The 21,376-nt window shown below is 40.1% G+C and overlaps 1 protein-coding gene across 1 annotated transcript; it reads left to right on the forward strand.

The window, feature by feature from the left end:
• Positions 1 to 16,736: 16,736 nt before the first annotated feature.
• On the forward strand, positions 16,737 to 21,156 carry LOC118232967. The gene is made up of 2 exons (XM_035428251.1): positions 16,737 to 16,870; positions 17,976 to 21,156. Exons 1-2 carry the CDS (start codon positions 16,851 to 16,853, stop codon positions 19,339 to 19,341), a joined length of 1,386 nt encoding a protein of 461 aa, XP_035284142.1. The 5' UTR covers positions 16,737 to 16,850; the 3' UTR covers positions 19,342 to 21,156.
• Positions 21,157 to 21,376: the final 220 nt, after the last annotated feature.

Here is a 21,376-nt window from a genome sequence, read left to right on the forward strand (position 1 = left end):
GAGAGTCACTGTCATCCCCATGCTGTTATGGTACGGGGGGTGGGACCCAGGCGCAGAATGGGAAAAAACCCGGAACTCAAAAAAGTTGATACAAACAAGGCTTTATTTAAAAAAAGCAGAACAAACAAAGAGCCACGAGGGGCATAAAACGAAAACTAAAAAAAAAATACAAGAAAACAGAACTACACCAGTACAGAAAACAAACGGCAGAAACGCACAGAAACACACAGGCGGAAACAAAGTCAGAAACACAAACAGGTCAAAAACACAGGCAGGTACGTACGGTCTGAAACACAAGTCGGAAACAAACACAAGGAACCAGCACCCGAGTCAAGGGAACAAAGAACTTAAATAGACAGGGGGTAACAAGACACAGGTGAACTCAAAAAACAATCAACCCAGAAAAGAAGGGGATAACAAGACACAGGTGGGAACAATGATAGAATAACGAGACAACAATAATACAATTAACAGGGGGGAGCAGGACACAAAACAGAAGTGCCGCCATCCGGCGGCCCAACAAGGGAAACACAGACAGGAAAACACAGAACCATGACACATGCCCCAGAACCCACTGTTACATATTTTTATTTACCTCTCTAGTAATGTCAAGACATTCCATTGTAAACATTAGTTTATTTTAATAGGAGTGCTTTCTAGTTTTGTGCTCTGTCTCATGCAAGTTGGTTTGCTGACTTTTTAAAAATTATTTTAGCGTTACTTGACACTGACTTGACTTTCTAGTTTTCCTGTACAAAATGGCCAAATAGACTTAAACCTCAAATCTCAATTCTCTGAAGTACTGCTTTGTACATGAAACAACCATTCTTCCCACCGACGAGAACACCTTGATCATAATATGAAGCTCTGGTCAACAGCAACATGGGAGGAGGAAACGCTTGATTTTTTCTGGTGAATTCTGGAGGAGAGAGGGATTGGTAAATCTGCAGCCACTCTTCATATGACCGTGTGTATTACAGATAAATCACATTCCTTTTCCTGTTTACAATGGCATGTCAAGTACACAAACTGCAGTGAAGCATTAGTTGGAGCCTGGCTGCCAAGTACAGTTGAGGCCAAATTTTTACATACACCTAGGCTAAAGACACTCAGACTCAATTTTTCACAACTCCACAAATTTCATGTTACTATACATTTCCTGTGTTAAGTCAATTAGGGTATCTACTTTATTTCTGTAAGAGGTAATTTCAAAATAATAGCTAAGAGACAAATTTATTTCAGCTTTTATGTACTACATCACACTTTCAGTTGGTCAAAAGTTACATGCACTTTGTTAGTATTTTGTGGAATTGCCTTTTAATTGCATAACTTGAATCAAACGCTCGAGGTAGCCTTCCACAAGCTTCTCACAATACTTTGCCGGAATTTTTGCCCATTCCTCCTGGCAGAACTGGTGTAATTCAGTCAGGTTTGTGGGCCTCCTTGCTTGGACACACTTTTTCAGTTCAATCCACAAATTTTCTATGGGATTCAAGTCAGGGCTTTGTGATGCCCACTCCAATGCTTTCACTTTCACAGCATTGTCCTGCTGGAAGGCCCAGTTGCAACCAAGTTTTAACTTTCTAGCTGATGTCTTGAGGCGTTGCTTCAGTATTTCTAGATAATCCTCCTTCCTCATGATGCCATCTATTTTCTGAAGTGCACAAATCTTTTTTTCCAAAAAAACACCCCCACAACATGATGCTGCCACCCCCATGCTTCAGAGTTCAGATGGTGTTCTTCAGATTGAAAGCCTCACCCATTTTTCTCCATACATAGTGCTGATCATTATGGCCGAACAGTTCTGGTCAGATGAAACTGTTTTTTTTGGCTGGACCGCAAGAGCGGGGCCAGCCCTACAAACGCGAATGTCTGTGACTGACTGAGTGACTGAGTGAGTGATGAAGTTGCACCATTGGTCAGCCAAGTTACACCATTGTTCGGCAGGATCACGGATCATACTAGATTTTGACCAGGTCTTGTTTCATCTGACCAGAGAACACTCCTCCAAAAGGCTAGATCTTTGTCCTGGTGATCACCTGCAAACTTTATCCTGGCTTTTTTATGCCGGTCTTGGAGTAGGGGCTTCTTCCTTGCATGACAGCCTTTCAGGCTATGGCGATGTAGGATTCTCGTAATGGTGGATGTTCCTGATGCCTTTAACTCCTTCACCAATTCCTTTGTTGTTGTCTTGTGTTTCAGTTGAACCTTTCGGACCAAAGTTCGTCCAGCCCTGGGAGTTAATTTGTACAGATGCTCGCGTTACCTTCAGCAGTTTGGAAATTGCTTATAAGGAGGAACTGGACATGTGAAGGTCCACTATTTTTATTCCTGAGGTCTTGGCTGAGTTGCTTGAATTTTCTCATGGTATCAAGGGCAAGAAGGAAGTGGCCCTAAAGGTAGGTCCTTAAATATGGCCACAGGTGCCAATTAACTCCCAATTAACTCATAATTATGACAATTGGTCAACCAGAAGCTTCTAAAAAGTCATTACATCAATTTCTGGAATCCTCCAGACTGTTTAAAGAAACAGACAACTTGGTGTATGTAAACTTTTGATCCACTGGAATTCTGATATAGTGAATTAAAGCTGAAATAAATGTCTCTAATCGATTGTTTTAAAATGACCTCTGATGTGAACAAAGTTGACTATCCAAAATAAATGTATGATAACATGAAATGTGCAGAGTGTTGAAAAACTGAGTTTGAATATCTTTAGTCTAGGTGAATGTAAACCTTTGGCCTCAACTATGTATTCAATTGATCCATCACCTGTTCTTTCTTCTCCATTCCAGTCAGATGCTTATTATGAAACACTGGTGGGAAAGTGCTTCACTGAGAAATATCAAGAACCTACAGGAGTGTTACACAATTCTACCATCATCTAAAGCTAAATCATTTTGAACAGTCAGTCACATGACCAGTGCAGTCTGAGGAATAGCATACTCCAGTAAGTTTGTCTTGTTTTGTGAGGGCGTTGTGCTGTCTAAGAAGTTAAATGATTTTAAACATTCAGCTACATGACCAGTGCAGTCTCAGGAATAGTTTACTCCAGTGTGTTGAGGGTGTTTTGTTGTCCTCCTGAGACTGGAGCCTAACCTGGCCCTCAGGCCACAGTGGAGTAGATCACATGATGTCTCTCCCCTTGCGTGCGAGGCCTCTCACTTCAGTTTTTTCTTTTTTTTTGTTTCACCTGAGCATTAAGACAGCATGGTTCTACTCATCAAAGTCTAGATTGAAGAGAGTGATAAATAAATCAGTTGAATCAAGTTTTTTTAGGGTTGGGCTAAAACAGAAACCTACACCGAGACTGGCACTTTTCTGATAAGATTGGACACCGCTGATGCAGACCATATACTTCAAACAGAGGTGCCCACGTAAGTCCTGCAAGATACTGTATCAGCCTGTTGTTGTTTTTTATTTTGGCAGCAATTTTAATATCAGATTAGCTGTGTTTCTTAGTAAAAGGCCATGAGGGTGAATGGAATTTTCTGAAATCTGTGTGTCTTTATTGGCTGACGTGACCTCAGGAACTGGTACCAACCGGTCGCTGACAAACTGGCTTTTAATCTCATATCTGAAGATCTGTATCTGTGTTTTCGATGTTGCTCTCAGTTTCATTGAGAGTCACTGTCATCCCCATGCTGTTATGGTACGGGGGGTGGGACCCAGGCGCAGAATGGGAAAAAACCCGGAACTCAAAAAAGTTGATACAAACAAGACTTTATTAAAAAAAAGCAGAACAAACAAAGAGCCACGAGGGGCATAAAACGAAAACTAAAAAGAAAATACAAGAAAACTGGTGTAGGTGCCCACGTAAGTCCTGCAAGATACTGTATCAGCCTGTTGTTGTTTTTTATTTTGGCAGCAATTTTAATATCAGATTAGCTGTGTTTCTTAGTAAAAGGCCATGAGGGTGAATGGAATTTTCTGAAATCTGTGTGTCTTTATTGGCTGACGTGACCTCATGAACTGGTACCGACCGGTCGCTGACAAACTGGCTTTTAATCTCATTTCTGAAGATCAATGACAGAGCATCTTTTAACAGTTGTGCAACAAAGTCCCTAGGCTTACGATCCTTTTCCTCGCCCTCTTTGATATTCAGTATCCGTAGGTTCTGTCTTCTACTCCGACCCTCTAAATCCGTGCATTTTTCTGTGAGCTGTGATACCGTTTTGTTGAGCCGTTGTACTTCTTGTTGTAGCTCGGTAACTGTGTCTGAGTTGTGTGATGCCCCGCGCTCTACTTCGACCATCTTGTCAGTCAACTTGTCCACTGTGGCTTTCATAGTAGCGAATGTGGAATTAGTCTCATTTTTTACAGCAGACAGTTCTCTTCTCATAGAGATCGCAAACTGTTCAAATCTTCTGTCAATCATCTCACCAATCTCAGTCTTAGATGCGCGTACCTCGCTGCTAAGAGTTGCTATCGCATCCAGTATATGCTTGCTAGTGCAATCTTGGCTGTGTTCGTCATGGCCGCCAGCGACAGACTCTCCAGAGCCCTGTCCAGTGGTCGTAGTATTCCTTGTTGTTGGCATTTTTGTTGTCGCTAATGATTCGCGGAGATTAATACGGGTTTACCTTTTGTTGAATCAGTTTTGAGTTTCAAAATGTAAGAGTTATTCTGTTCTGTTTCGAGTTTCTGTTATAAATTGTAGGAGCTATCGAGTATGCGTCTTACTAACACATGGTGCAACCGGAAGTCTCAAGTCTAAAGTGATTTATCAAATTTCTCTTGACTTAAGAATACTCTTAACCTCTCAGGTATTTTGGCTAGGAGTAGGCAAGATGGCTGAGCTGCGAGGACGGAGACGCGCACGCACCTTCCGAGACAGGAAGAATGTTTTACAAATGTTTGATGATGCACAGTTAATCAAACGTTATCGCTTAGATCATCAGGGAATCATCCTTGTCACCGATCTTGTGCGGGATGTAATATCACCATCAACTTTCAGAAGTAGCACAATTACGGCAGAGATGCAAGTCATTTTAACGCTGCGCCTCCTAGCCACGGGAAAAATGCAGTTATGCAGTGCTGATGATTTGGGACCATCACAATCCACCATCAGCAGGGTAGCATTTTAGATGTTGTGTCCAAGTGGCCAGGATCTACACATGACCCACGCATCCTGAATGAAAGTGGATTGCAACAGCTGTTTGACAGGAACATTGTTCCACCCGGGTGCCATCTCCTTGGCACCACAACCAGGGGCCCGCAAGCCTATGAATTATAATAGGGAATCATCTCACCATTATAGTTATTTTTGACGGTCATCTAAATATAATTGGACTTTTCAGGGATCACCAATGCACCCGAAGCGTTGTGGAGAGGAGCATCGGCCAATGGAAACGTTGGTTCCATGTCCTTCATGGGGAAATCCGCCAAACACCACAGAAGGCCAGCAATATTATAATGGCATGTGCAGTCTCGCATAACATATGCAAAATGTGCAACATTCCTCTACCCCCTGATGTGGGAGATCATAATAATGATGATGATGATGACCACCCTCCTAGCATCCCATTTGCCTCTGATGCCACTGTGTTTAGGCAGCACTTTGCCAACTTTCATTTTGGGTAAGAAATACATTTTTATTTTGCTCCCGTTGCACTCCTGCCCCCAGTCTATTGATTATAAGTGCTGAGTGGATTTTTTTAAAAAGACAGCAATAGGCAAGGTTTCATCTTTTTAATTTTTAGTTCATAATAATGCTCCTTCATCCTTAAAACTTTTATGCTCATCCGCAACTCTTCTTTCCGCAGTGCATCCATGTCCTCCACCTCGTCCGGCTTGAGTCGTGGAGTGGCAGTGGCCAATAAGTATTGAGTATTGAGTATTGAGCTACAGTTCTTTTATAATAGCACGCCAGCCTTACTACAGTCTGCAGTTTGAGTAGTGCAGCATCCTGACAGTCACCCACTCCACTGGTTGTGGCATTATTTTCTCCGAGGATGCGGAGAACTACTTCTGCCACTGCGCTTAAAGGTTTAGGCGCAGGACCTCCACCTGAATAAAAAAATATAACTACATTAATGTTCATCAGCAATATGTAACAAATGTGTCTCATAAATAAGTAAGTAAATAAATAAATAGACAGATACATAAATAACGTAGACTATGAACCAATGCCAGATGGTGCCTTCTTGAAAGCAGAGATTTCCTGATGCGCTTTGGATAAAACATTGTGCCATTTCTTTTCACATTCCTGTGGACTCCGAATGGTGAAGGTGAAGCTTGCATTAATGCTGTCTGCGATCCAAACTTCTTTTTTGTGTCGACTTGTAAGTGTGGTGCTAAATTTTCCCTTAATTATTTCCTTCTTTGCCTCCACCTCCTCTACCAACATCACCATTTCTTCCACAATCCAATTCGGCTTTCTTTTCACATCCATTTTGCTTAGACTAACATTAGACAACAAGGGAGCTTTCATAATGAGGGTGTGTTTAACTTTATTGAAAACTTCTGTTGACCCATCAATAGAACACATATTTCCCAAAAGCTGATTGGTTCTTCTTTCTTAGCAATTTCGGCAATTGATGACATCATCTTGATGACACAATCCTTTTATTTGCAGCATCTGTGATTGTCACAAAAACACACTTAAGCGTTACTCTTGAGAATGTCTCAAGACTTACCTATGAGAAAGTGTGAGCTGCTTGATAACTATGTTTTACCGACCACTTTAAGCAAAGAATGATTTCACTCCAAAGTAAGCTGTTATGAGATTCTTAAGTGTAATTATTAAGATGTTTGATACATACGGCCCCAGATTTCCAGACTGTCTCCATCATGCACTATTCCTGTTCATATTAATAAACAGCCCCGCACCTGCTTACAACAGGAAGATTTAAAGACAGCAGTACTAAACTGTTTTACGTCCATTAGCATGGTCGAGTTATCCAAATTAGTTATGTCCTCAAAACCGACGACCTGTCTACTCGATCCTATTCCTTCAAATTGGATTAAATAACTATTTCCGGTAATAGGCCAGCATAAACTAAAAATCGTTAACACATCCCTAGTCGCAGGATACGTACCTGAGTCACTAAAACTGGCAGTTATTAAGCCATTATTGAAGAAACCAAACCTAGAACCTGATAAATTATCAAAATTATAGACCTATTTCAAACCTTCCATTTCTATCAAAATTATTGGAAAAAACTGTTGCTAAGCGATTAAGTGCATACCTTAGCTCTAACAGTATCCTTGAAGTATTCCAATCAGGGTTTAGAACCTACCACAGCACAGAAACCGCACTTATCAAGGTTACAAATGATTTACTACTGTCAGCCGACCGTAACTCTGTCTGTTCTTGTGCTCCTTGACCTGAGTGCAGCTTTTGACACAATTGATCATGGAATTCTACTGGACAGACTCCAGGCCTGTGTTGGACTTCATGGACATGCACTTGCATGGTTTGGATCATATCTATGTGACAGGAAACAGTTTGTCGAATTAAAAGAAGAAGAGTCCAGCTCCTCAATAATGAAATACGGTATTCCACAAGGATCAGTACTAGGACCAGTACTCTTCTCGCTATATATGCTACCACTTGGCAATATTATCCGGACACATGGCGTAGAGTTCCACTGTTATGCGGACGATACTCAGATTTATATTTCAGTGAAACCTGGCGAAGCACTGCCACTTTCACGGTTAGAGGCCTGTATTGTAGATATCAAGGTTTGGATGCTTTCAATTTTTCTGCTCCTAAATTCAGATAAGACTGAAATGTTGGTTTTGGGTCCCAAAATATTAAGGGAGAAATTGTCTACTCTCACCTTTAACTGTGATGGTTGTTTGGCTGAACCTAATATGGTCGTTAAAGACCTTGGTGTCACCATTGATCCTGATCTATCTTTTGACACCCATATAAAAAACATATCTAAAATGGCCTTCTTTCAGCTACGCAACATAGTTAAAATTAGACATTTCCTGTCAGTTGGGGATGCTGAAAAATTGATCCATGGGCTTGTTACGTCTAGGTTAGATTACTGTATCGCCACCTGCTGTTCTCCATCACCGCCACCCGGCCCCACCCATCATCTGAGCCACATCATAAACCTTATAAAACTGACTGACATGTTGGTCACCAGTCAGCACCCTGAGCCGACCAGCGGAGGATGGGTTTCCCCCTTGAGCCTGGTTCCTTCAAAGGTTTCTTCCCATCTGGCACAGGGAGTTTTTCCTTGCCACTGTTGCCTTAGGCTTGCTCCTTTGGGGGTGTAGGCCAGGATTGTCTGTAAAGCATATTGTGACAACTGCTGTAAAATACGCTATACAAATAAAATTTGATTTGATTTGATTTGAACAGTATCCATCAGACAGAGCTAATTTCCCCATTGATTTAACAAATCCCACGGTGAAGAGGACCATACTTGACTTGTGTTCATGTAAACCAGAGGGACCCTTTCCCAGGGACAAAAATGGCAGGTCTTTCTCTAGGAAAAGAGAAAAAGATTTTGGAGTCGGTCGATATAGTATCCAGGTTATTGCAGAAGAAGGATATTGACCTTTTTCATGCAACAGGCCTACTGGGCACTGCATGCAACACCTTACCACAGCTAAGGGATGAGTTTGAGCACATCAAAAGCACAGCACAGGGACTTGCAGCTTCTTGGGGCACTAACTGTCATTTAACTCAGAAACGGGCACGACGCACAAAGCGACACTTTGGTGAGCTCTGTGAGGATCAGCGCCTCACAAGTCCAGAGGAAAGTATCAAAGTAGGTGTCTTTTATGTGTGCATTGATACCATTGTTTCCCAACTCAGATATCGATTCAGAGGAATGGATGAAATTACAAAGCGATTCCGTCGTTTACGTCCCAGTGAACTCATACAGGTAAACGATGATGCGTTGCACGCATCCGCCGAGACACTAGCCTTGATCTACAAGAATGACCTTTCGTCGGATTTTCCATCACAACTACTTTCGTTCCAAAATGCTCTGAGGTCAGAAATAAAAAGTATTGAAATGGGTTCAATTAAAGATCTGACCGAGCTCCTGCTCCTGAGACATGCATTTATTCTGCCTAGTGTCACAGACGTGGCTACTGCTCTCAAACTTTTCTTAACCATACCTGTCACTGTGGCAAGTGCCGAGAGATCTTTTTCTAAACTGAAAATCATCAAAAACTATCTAAGAAGCACTATGTCCCAGGACAGACTCTCCGGACTAGCAATACTCAGCATTGAAAACCAGCGCGCTCGCCAGATGGATTTAAGAAACATTGTGAAGGAATTCGCACAGAAGAATACAAGGAGGAAAGGGCATTTTGGTCATTGGTAAGAATATTTTTTATTCTATTAGGGATTATTAGGGATATTTATTAATCGTGGAATCTAATTAACTCTGGCTAAGATGTTGGCCTAGCCTTAGGCCTATTTGTAGGTCTGTTCTCTGTGCTCGTGTGTGTATGGATGTGTATAGCTGTGTGGATACCCACACACATACACGCACTCCCACAGTGACACATACACATTCCTATGTGTCGGCATTCTGAGCAAACAGGCAGCGCGGTGTAGCTGATACAGCTGTATATACCATACGGTCAACGCCGTATGCAGCCATAAAATAAATTTACTGCTATAACCGTTTGAGATCCACCTCTGTAGCGAAAGGGCCCCTGCCCCCTCCACTTTCCTCATGGAATTAAATAATGTGTACAGATTCTGAGAAACTTTCTGATCTTTCTCAAGCCCTTCTGTGTCTCCAAATCCTGGTGTATCAATGACTGTGAGGGAAAAAGGAACAGACATTTCCTCCGGTCCATAAATCTCATAGGCAATAATCGTAGAGGTTTGAGATTCGGTTTGGGGTCTTTTGCCTTCATCTGGAATGATTTCAAACCTGCTATTGTCTTCCCACTTTACACCCAGCATGTAGTTGACCACCATATTAATGATCGAAGACTTCCCTGTTCCTGTTTCTCCTACCATCAGGATTGTCCTGTTCCTTTTTTGTTGATTCTTTTTTCCAAACATGTATTTCCTGACTAATCCATCTTTATCCACATTTTCCTTGGTTGTGTTCAGCAGGTATGCTTGTTTGGGTTCTCTACACAGTTTTTAATTACATCTGACCACTTAAAAGAATAAGAGAAATAAAATAACGTGTTTACATTTTGTTATTCATAGTTATTACCACACACACAAACACACATACACATTTTCTAGGACATTGAGACATTGATATATTATCATCTTGAAACTGAAGAAAAAATAACAAATAAATAAATAAGGGCACATAATTAAAATAATACTTTGCCATAGATTTGTGACAACACACACCCTCAAACAAATGATTCAGACCAGAGACAAAAATGCAATCTGTGCCATAAATCCTCCATTTGCAATACTCCAAAATACCAAAATTACAGTAACCAACTGCTGCATACAAACTGTGTCGCCTACAGTTAGATATCTTTACCTTGTGTGTGAACTCGTCGTTGAGTTCTCAGTTACCAGTCCTCTTATAAGCACAGAAAACAATGAGAATCTTTGCCAACAATTAAACACAAATACATGTGCACAAGCTGGATCTTCTCTGTACCTGAAAAAGAGATCAAGAAATATAAATTTATTTTGAAAAGATGGGTAAAACCCCACCAATACAATTTCAAAGAACAACGTAATGTTGTCTGCTTATGTGCAAGTCTCTCAGACAGGAAATACAGTCACTATCTCTTTTTCTGACAAAAGGAAGCAAGGCAAGAAGGCAAAGAACATTGACGTGTTCTGGTGTACAAATGGAGTCTCTTGGAAACCTATGTACTAAATGTGGGTTCATTCCTAAAGAAATAATCTATCACAAAAATCACCCGGCTATAAATGTATGCAAAACAGAAATTCACAACTGAGTATAAATAAGGGGGTCTTGAAGCTAACTTCACTGACAATGTAAAGCATCCAGACAGTGACGTAGATAGACATGAAGTATAAGCACTGTACCCAGCGTCTCCAAATCTACCCAAAATGTCTAAATTATGCATTGCTGTAAATCAACATATTAACGTATTTCACGACAAATCAACTGTTTTGACTCAAGAAACTCACTGTTGCATCATTTTCAAGTGGGAATTACAAGCTTTCCATCAGTACAGTGGTCCAGAAACATATCCAAAATCTCTCCAAAAATGAATAAAATGCTTTTTGTCCATTATAAAGCATATAAATGAGCCACTTATGAAGGTTTAAGATGAAATATTGCTATCAGATTAAAAAATAATGCAAAATTATTGTCACACAATGCAGTACAGTACCTAAATGTGTAATAATTAACTCCTGTATGTATTTCTATAGTCCGTACTCTCGTATGTTTTCTTGTATGGGGATGGGACAACATGAAAACAATTTTCAACCGTCCACCACGTTTTGGCAATGTTCCAACTCTCACGTCATCACTGTTGCATGCTTCACAAAAACTATTACATTAAGCCGGGCATGCAGATTCTTCCTATACAACATCCGGAGAATCCTCCCCTTTCTCACCACCTACTCAACCCAGCTCCTGGTCCAAGCAATGGTTCTATCCCGCCTGGACTACTGCAACTCTCTTCTGGCTGGCCTACCGGCATCTGCCATCAGACCCCTGTAACTCATTCAGAATGCTGCAGCTCGTCTGGTCTTCAATCTCCCCAGCCACTCCCACGTCACCCCCCTGCTCACTACCCTCCACTGGCTGCCCGTTATGGCTCGCATCAAATTCAAAACATTGATCCTAGCATACCAGGCAGTCAAGGGATCAGCCCCAGCATACCAAATGAAATACACCCACACATTTGGCTGTTCCACTTTCGGCCTTTTCGTTACCTATCCTGCTAATGAGACGACAGACTGAGTACATAACGTTATAGTAGCCTATGGCCACTTCTGAAATTAAGCACTAAAATCTGCATTGCCATTTGGTCCAGTAGGTAACATTATGCCGCTCATATAGAAACTAGCGTAAGATAATGACTTCTTCATGCCAGGAATATTGATTTTCTTTAAGTCAAAACAGTTCACATTCACCTGTACTGATAACTACTTTTTAACTAGGCTACTGTTGCTACCCTGCAATGCCACATTTCTAAATTAATGTTGGCTAACCCCATAGATCCTCTATCGACAAGCAAACAATTATTAAAAACACTTCCATTTAAAAATAGGGACAGCAGTGAGCCGTAGTGTAGTATAATGGCTGAGGAGTTGGTCTGGTAACCTAAAGGTTGCAGGTTTGATTCCCTGGTAGGACAGTGCCGTTGTACCCTTGAGCAAGATACTTAACCTGAATTGCTTCAGTATATATATTCAACCATATAAATGGATGCAATGTAAGTCACGTCAGCTAAATGCTTGTAAAAATATGACATACATTTTCATTTATTTGTCATTCATGGCAAAGGAAAAATGATTGAATCCATATGTATTTCTTTCAGAAAGTAGGCTGTGTGTGCATGCATTTATGTTTATGCATATTTGTCATAGCCTACAATTATACATGAATTATTGTTCTCACACATAAAAAATCTGATTTAAAACGTTTTCAACATACAAAAATGCCAAGTTACTCACACATACAAAGCACTATCTATAAGTCATTAATTCAAACCGGCTAAATCTAGGCGTAGCATTAAAAGTATTGATATCAAAAAACAATTTTGGGTAGAAAAATTGGGTAGAATTTCTTTGGAATACAGCTTGTTTAATTTGTGTGAGGAAAGATAGCCAATACTGTTTCTGGTAACTTGGCATCATTTTGATATCAATATTTTTAATGGCAAGCCTAGTGTAACAGGTTCTGGTGTTCCTCTCTCCACAAACCACGTAGTTCGCAAGTCTCAGACGCACACAGGCTTCTATTGTGCATTCAGGAGAAGGAGAAGGGAATAAACAATATATAGCACCAATGTGCATCTCATTCCAGCCCCTGGTCTCACTGCAGGCAGAACAGATAAAGAGTTGCTAATTACTGCAATGGCCTACATCTGTGGTCTCCGTCTTCGCCTGCAGATGGCGGCCTGACCACACCACCCCTCCAGTTTGAATTAATGAGATACAGACAGTGCTTTGTATGTGTGAGAAACTTGGCATTTTTGTACATTGAAAACATTTTCTTATCAGATTAAAATTTAGCACCAAGAATGTCCTGCTCCTGCCGCAAAAATACTTGTCAACTTTTGTTATTATATCCTAGTAATATTAATGTGTGTTCTGTGGTTTCATGTTATCAGTTATATTTTTAGAAAGCAGAAAATTGCTGGTAATTTGTGTTACAAATGGATAATCAAGGTGATACCATTGTTTAGTCAAGATGGGCTGCTTTGACTATACATTGCTGCAGGAAACCTTGTATGCAGTTGAATGCTGTATATAGTCAGTTCATAATTAGGATATTGTATAGTTATACGTGTGCACATACTGTAGTTCATCATTAACAATGATCACCAATAGTGCTGCAAAGGGTCTGAAAATGTTTGGGTGCACTGTGACCAGACTGAGTTAAAATTTCACAGTAAAAAAAAACAGAATGAATGCAAATAAACCCACTCCGGCCCAAATGCGGGCTGGTGCAGCTTTAGGGGTTAAATAAAAATAATGCTATCAGCTGTATGTCTTGATATTACAAGATGTAACTAAAAATATGTGACAGAGGGTTCTGGGGAGTGGAGATGGCCGTGACTTACAATGACACTGAAAGCAACATGGGCAATAGAAATAAAAGCACTGACCTTTTCATAAGAGATTAAAAGCCAGCTTGTCAGCGACAGACAAGTCATAGTTTATTTACCTGAGGGCCTATCTGCTGATAAAGAGATAAAAAGAGCTGATTTTCCAGAAAATTACATTCACCCTAAATGGCCTCCTGAGAGAGCCAAACAACACAGTTATACTGTGATGTGACCTCGTCAAACTCTAAACTCAAATCACCTGCAGTGATAATCCTTTTACCGGCAATGCGATGGATCCCCAGTTGTACGGTGGTACTTGCAGTGGTCATTGAAATAACCTCTGGTTTTTGTTTTTAACCATCTCCATGAAAACTACAGGATTGTGATCTATAAAAAAGTCAGACACCCTATTCTGTTAGAAACTCCTTTATCTATGGGAGAATATGCCTTCTGATGTGTATTCAACATTCTAGAGAAATATGCAACAGGTTTATCTGGTCGATAATTCCTGCAGAAGCACAACTCCCACATCCCAGACATCTGCAGCTAACTGACATCTCATATTGGTATCGCTGCTTGAGCGAGGGCCCATGGGCTGCATGTTACTATAAATATTAACATTAACGTATCACCTGTCCATTTCCACCATGTTATTGACATTATAAAATTTAAGCTCAAGACAAAGCTAAAAGAGAACTGCAGCTGCCAGGTGAATCATTCGGTTAAGTCGCTACTGCATTGATGAGCCCCATGGCCTCAGCTTGAATCTGGGCCACACCAGTGCCGACTGCAGGCGGTCACTACATCGGGCAACACGCACTTGCTGATTGAATTGCCCAGGGAATGGGAGATCTCAGTTGGTTAGTGTTTGCATTTCATATTGCACTGGTTGATCGGGGGCCCGTGGGCTGCATGTTAAAGGTCTTCCTCTGACTCCGCTCTATGCAAACTCAGCCAACTTTAATGACACCACGTGTTTCAGAGGAGAAACCTGGATGTGTACTGTCTCCCATATCAGCAGTGGGGTCCATGAATGAGCTGGGGGGTGGTTGTCAAATTATGGTGGGAATAGGAATTTAACATGTACAGCTTTGGTCCGAAAGGTTCAACTGAACCCCAAGACAACAACAAAGGAACTGGTGAAGAAGTTAGAGGCATCAGGTACCAAATTATTTACATCCACTATTAACAAAATCCTACATTGCCATGGCCTTAAAGGCTGTCACGCAAGGAAGAAGCCCCTACTCCAAGACTGGTATAAAAAAAGCCAGAATGAAGACTGCAGGTGATCTCCAGGATGAAAACTTGGCCTTTTGGAGGAGTGTTCTCTGGTCAGATGAAACAAAAATTGAACTAGCCATAATGATCAGTGCTATGTATGGAGGAAAAAGGGTGAGGCTTTTAATTCAAAAAATACCAGCCCAACTGAAGCATGGGGGTAGCAGCATCAAGTTGTAGGGGTGTTTTGCTAGAAAAGGGACGGGTGCACTGCAGAAAATAGACGGAATCATGAGGAAGGAGGTTTATCTAGAAATACTGAAGCAACACCTCAAGAGATCAGCTAGAAACTTCCAGCATGACAATGATACTAAGCACACCTCCAAAGTTGTAACAAAATGGCTTAAAGACAACAAAGTGAAAGTATTGGAGTCGCCATCACAAAGCCCAGACCTGAATGTCATAGAAAATTTATGGACTGAACTGAAAAAGCGTGCCCGAGCAAGGAGGCCCACAAACCTGACTGAGTTACAGCAGTTTTGTCAGGAAGAATGGGCAAAAATTCTGGCAAAGTATTGTGAGAAGCTTGTGGAAGGCTACCCCATGCGTTTGATTCAAGTTAAGAAATTAAAAGGCAATGCCACCAAATACTAACAAAGTGTGTAAACTTTTGACCCACTGAAAATCTGATATTACATAACAGCTGAAATAAATCTGTCGCTTAGCTATAATTTTGAAATGACCTCTTATGGAAATAAAGTGGATACCCTAATTGACTTAACACAGGAAATGTATGGTAACATGAAATGTGTGGAGTTGTGAAAAATTGAGTTTGAATGTCTTTAGCCTAGGTGTTTGTAAACTTTTGGCCTCAACTGTAAGTTGGTCAATTTAAGAAGAGCTCAAAACCAGAGCGAAGTTTTCAGTTTGGGTTTTTCTCCTTTCTACTTTGCTCTCTTTCTGACAACTCAGTCGTCAAAACACAAATCAATTTAGTGTGTTCCTTTACAAGCTGGCATTGTGGGTTGAGTTCCATCGTACCATCATGTAATGTCTGCCTGTCTTCACTTGTCTCGTTACACTGTCTCTAGGCTGCCTTTGCTCTACTGGGGATTTTCCTGATCCGCCTCTGGACCCTGCTTTTATCCTGCTCTTTTGTTTGTGTTCATGTTGTTTTTCTTTTGTGACTCAAAATAAAAGTGGAAGTGTTTTTGACTTTTATGGCTCATGTCCAATAGGCAAGAGATAATGATAGTGCCATTAATTTATTCTTTAAAACCACAGGCAGTTGGTTAACAAAAAACACCCACATGCGTGATTATGGCCAATTAGAACACATTTCTTAACACTAGGGTGGAGCATCTCACCCTGTTTAGACTATAAAAGCTAAGAGGCACAGGAAGATTCACCTCTTAGGACTGACAAACACAGGTGAGAACATGGTTTTGTATGATTTATCTGCATTCTGGAGTTTTATGCTTTTGGATCCTCATTTGTAATTATACTTCATGTCTATGTCACTGATTGGATGCTTTACAATGTCAGTGAAGTTCACTTCAAGACAACCTTATTTATACTCAGTTGTGAATTTCTATTTTGCATACATTGGTAGCTGGGTGGTTTCTGAGATAGTTGAGCTCTTTAGGACTGAACCCACATTTAAGACTACATTTGTACATCAGAACACTTCAATGTTCTTTGCCTTCTTGCCTTGCTTCCTTTCGCCAGAGAGGAAGCTGGTGACTGGATTTCCTGTCTGAGAGACTTGTACATAAGCAGACACAGTTACCTGTTTGAACTTGTATTGGTGGGGTTTTACCCCTGTCTTTTCAAAATAAATTATTATTTCTTAATCTCTTTTTCAGGTACAGAGAAGGTCCCTCCTGTGCACATGCATGTGTGTTTCCTTGTCAGTAAAGATTCTGTGATTGTTTTTTTCTGTGCTTACAAGAGGACTGGTACCTGAGAACTCAACAATGGCACAAGTTCCCTCAAGGTAAAGATATCTAACTGTAGGCGACACATACAAAAGTTCGTTACTGTAATATTGCCGTTTTTTGAAGTATTACAGGTGGCAGATTTGTTGCACAGATGCCATTTTGTCTCTGGTCTGAATAATTTGTTTCAGGTCGTGTGTTACATTACATTACATTGATTTGGCAGACGCTTTTATCCAAAGCGACGTACAAAAGTGCATTTTCATGCACAATTTGTGTGTTGGCACAAATCTATGGCAAAGTACAAAGTACTGTTTTAATTATGTGCCCTGAATTATTTATTTATTGTGTTCTGTTATTTTTTCATTAGTTTCAATATGATAATGTATCGTGTGTGTGTGTGTGTGTGTGTGTGTTGTGACACCATGAGAGAGGTTGGTTGTCAGGGTGGCAGGCATGGGTAGTGTAAACAATGTTGAGAAGTACACAAAACCAGGGTTTCAAAAAAATAAAGCTTTTAATTTTGTCAAAGGGGTTGGAAAAAGGTTAACTCAAAAATCTTCTTCATAAAAAATGCATTCATGGAAAAAAGGTCTCTTCAGCCATCAAAATACATCCTTGAAAAACTAAAAAAAAAAATATATATATATATATATATATATATATATATATATATATATATATATATATATATCAGTAAGAAGAAAAACTAAAACGTAGGTTTTACCAGCTGTTGATGGTTCACCACATACAAGGTTCCTTCCACCACTTCCCTTCCTTTGTTTGTTCACAATGGTGAAGATATTGGCCAATCACTGGACTTGATATCCCCCAGGTGCGCTGACCCGTTCACAGTCTCCAGGGGATTGTAGTTTTTTAGAGGAAGGCCATTTATATAGTCATTACATTACATTACATTACATTTATATAGTCCCAACCATGGCCACCAGATGGGGATATAGCAGTCATCAGCCAGTTAGATTTGGTGTTGGCTGCAGCCACTGGGGGGAATATCTTCCCCCAAGAACCCTTGTGGTGTCATAGTGTGTGTGTGTGTGCATGTGTGTGTGTGTGTGTGTGTGTGTGTGTGAGTGTGTGTGTGGCAATAACAATGAATAACAAAATGAAAACACATACATTGTTTTATTTCTTTTATTATTTTAGTTGCCCTATGACAAAAAAAGAAACTACATCTAAGTGGTCAGATGTAATTAAGAACAGTGTACAGACAGCAACAGACCCCAAACAAATATACCTGCTGAAAACAGTCCAGGAACTTCTGAATGAAGATGGAACAGTCAGGAGACACACATTTGGAAGAAAATCCCCCCAAGAAAGGAACAGGACAATCCTGATGGTGGGAGAAACAGGAACAGGGAAGTCTTCACTCATCAATCTGATGGTCAACTACATGCTGGGGGTAAAGTGGGAAGACAATATCAGGTTTGAAATTACACATGAAAACCGAAAAAAAGACCAATATGAATCTAAAACCACTGCGATTACTGCCTATGAGATTTATGGGCAGGGGGAACAGTCTATTCCTTTTTCCCTGACAGTCATTGATACACCAGGATTTGAAGACACAGGTGGGCTTAAAAATGATCCAAGAGTTTCTCAGAATCTGTACACATTATTGAATTCTGTATATGGCATTCAACAAATAGATGCAGCTTGCCTTGTGGTGAAGGCATCTCAGAATCGCCTCAGTCCCAGCCAGAAGTACATCTTTGATGCCATCCTGTCCCTCTTTGGGAAGAACATGGAGAAAAACCTCATGATTCTCATCACCTTCTCAGACTGGTTGCCAGCTTCAGAAGCTCTTGAGGCAGTTACTGAGTTTGGCATACCTTTCCCCAACAATGTAATTATTCACTATCTGTTCAACAACTGTCCTCTTACAGATTATCAGAAGGAATATGAAAAATTATTCAGAACACATTGGAATAATGGAATTGACAGCATGAGGGCATTCTTTCAGACTTTAGATCAAATGGAAACTCAAAGCTTGAAGATGACTGAAAATGTCTTGAGGGAGCGTAACAGCCTGAAAGCTTGTATCGAGAGCTGTGAGAGTCAGATCAAGGAGGTGGGCTTGAAACACGAGGCACTTGATGAAGCTAATGAAACTCTGAAAAAGCACGAAGTACGTGCAACTTTCTGTTTAAAGTGTAAGGAAATATGCCACATTCCATGTACTAAAGCATCAAACCCATGGTGGTGTAAAGTAATGAAATGGAATGGGAGCTGTGAAACCTGTAAATGCAGCTACGAGATCCATGAAACCAGCTCACCTGTAAAATTCTATGAAGAAAAGAAAAGAAGATGTGAGCAAGAGTTGAGGAATGCAGAAGCTGAGGAAACCAGCCTCTTTGAAAGGTGTTTCCGGTGCATTCTCCAGCTTAGAGAGCTTGCTCTGAAGTTTGATTCTGATTCTACTCGTCAGAGTATTCTCAGGCTGATAGAAGTGCTGAAGAGTAACAACCAGACAGAGAAGGCGGAAAAGGTGCAGAATATTCTGGAGAAGTAGGAATGGACAAGCAGTGTTAGGCTGAATGGCTTGTTCTTGTGTTGTGTTGTGTTGTTATATGTTTTGTTATGAGGTTAACAGACACAGAGAAGATGTGTGTTTAGTTGCACAATCTTCTGCTTTTCACGTAGATGTTGTAGGGCCAAAATGATACATTTCAGCAAACCTGAACAGTAGAGTTTATTTACCAAGGGATCCCCCCATTGACCCTTCTGTGGGACAGATACACAGGAAACTGCTACCAAAACAGTTAAACAGCCAAAGGTGTATTCAGTCCAGATTGTAACTTTGCCTATTTCTCTCTAGTGGCGGAACTTGTCCATTTCTCCATAGAAAGTACTGAAAAGTCTCTTAGACTCAACAGAAAAATGGGACTGGAATGTTTTACTTTTTAATTGTCTTGAAGTGGATCTTTATTTCCTAGCTGGTAGGTTTTATCATTTGAACAAATACGAATAGAATGAATAGAAGTTTGTATTTAGTGTGTAGTGCAGTTTTGTATTTGTGAAATACGTGTCATGTAATTAAGAATCTAGTGAAAACTGTAGATATGAGTACGAACTGCTGGGGAAGTACTTTACTGTTCCAATATCTTGAGTACTACTTGAGAATTGCAGGTAGATGGAACTTTTTTTTAAAAATGTTGTTTGAAATCCAGTTCTCCTCGATTTTCTGCTTTTAAGGTCAGTTCAGATCAAAACTGAGGGCAGACTAGATTAGATTAATTATTAAAAATCATAAAGAATCTTCGGTTAAATTAAATTACTGTTTCCGTAACAGCTAATTAGTTGGTTGCCCGAATCCATCTCATCTTTAAACTCGGGGCTGAAAATCAGACATACTGAATCTTTTAATGTACTATGGGGTGCTTAGTAGACTAGTTTCCCTAGGTCCTATAATCCTGATGGGTAGTTAAGTGAATGGGCCCAGATCTCTCCGAGTATCTGTATATAGGATTAAAAAAAAAACAAAAAAAAAACAAAAAAAACAACTTTTAGAATTAACTGGTTGGTAAGGAGGAGGAAAATATATATTCTCTGTTTTAGCTAGTGACAAAGACCATTATTTGGTCAATGAATATAGTTATATGATGAATATATAACCATTTATATATTTTGTTTAGCTATTTACTGTTTACCTTGCTTTCTTAGGACTGTATAAGTGATATGTATTGCAGAACCTGTCCAACAGGTGAATACATTTCTTCATATCTGGACCACGAATAACAACAGGACCAATGGACCATGCATGCATTTATGGGGTGGGGGTGAAGCAGATGAAATAAGTTCTGGAACCAAATGTACAGAAATAAGAACAACTTGCATGGCGATGTGAAAGAAGTTAGTCGAAGAGGACTATTAAAGTGAATCTAAATGTAAATTTTTTGTGTGGAAACAAGGGACTTTCATTCTTATCATCCCTCCTTTGGTGAAATCTGATTCCATAATTTACAGAAGCTCTTTCCATCTTCATTGCAGATGTAATGTTCCTCTCATTCTGACTGATGTTCCATTAGTTTGGGGCTGCTTCAAAAAACACTGATCTTCACCTTGTGCTGAATATGCCAAATGCACCGTGGTGTAATGTGGTGTTTTGTGCTCTGTGAAACGCATTAGGTTGTGAAGATCTTTGCATGAAAGAGGTTCAGATAAGATTTGTGTGTGTTTGTTTTATTTGACTGAGTACTGATGTGTTCTTTATCCTGAAGCCATTGTTTCTTTTTCTCCCACATTAATTATCATGCCATACTAACCTTGTGCCTTAAATATTCAACCTGCTTCCTCAAATATAATAAATTGCTGTAATTTGAACTAATCAGCATCGCACTGATCTTCGTTTTTTTCATTTGTATTTGCAAGTGGAGAACTGTTAACCAACAAAACTCACACATCCTGAAAGCACACTCCTCCGGCACAGTCCTTATAAAATGGAGAAAAAACACTAAATATATACCTAAGGACACTGCAATTTATTATGATTTCCAAGCCATACCTGTCGATCCAGCAGCAATAGTAATTAAAATCAAACAGAATTG

This window comes from Anguilla anguilla, chromosome 8, assembly GCF_013347855.1.
Source record: "Anguilla anguilla isolate fAngAng1 chromosome 8, fAngAng1.pri, whole genome shotgun sequence".
Lineage (NCBI taxonomy): Eukaryota > Metazoa > Chordata > Actinopteri > Anguilliformes > Anguillidae > Anguilla > Anguilla anguilla.

Excerpts from the sequence above, each read along its gene's own strand:
- LOC118232967 (XM_035428251.1), top strand. The coding sequence starts at position 16,851 with ATGGCACAAGTTCCCTCAAG. Across the intron at positions 16,871-17,975 it reads ATGGCACAAGTTCCCTCAAG|TTGCCCTATGACAAAAAAAG; the intron begins GTAAAGATATCT and ends TTATTATTTTAG.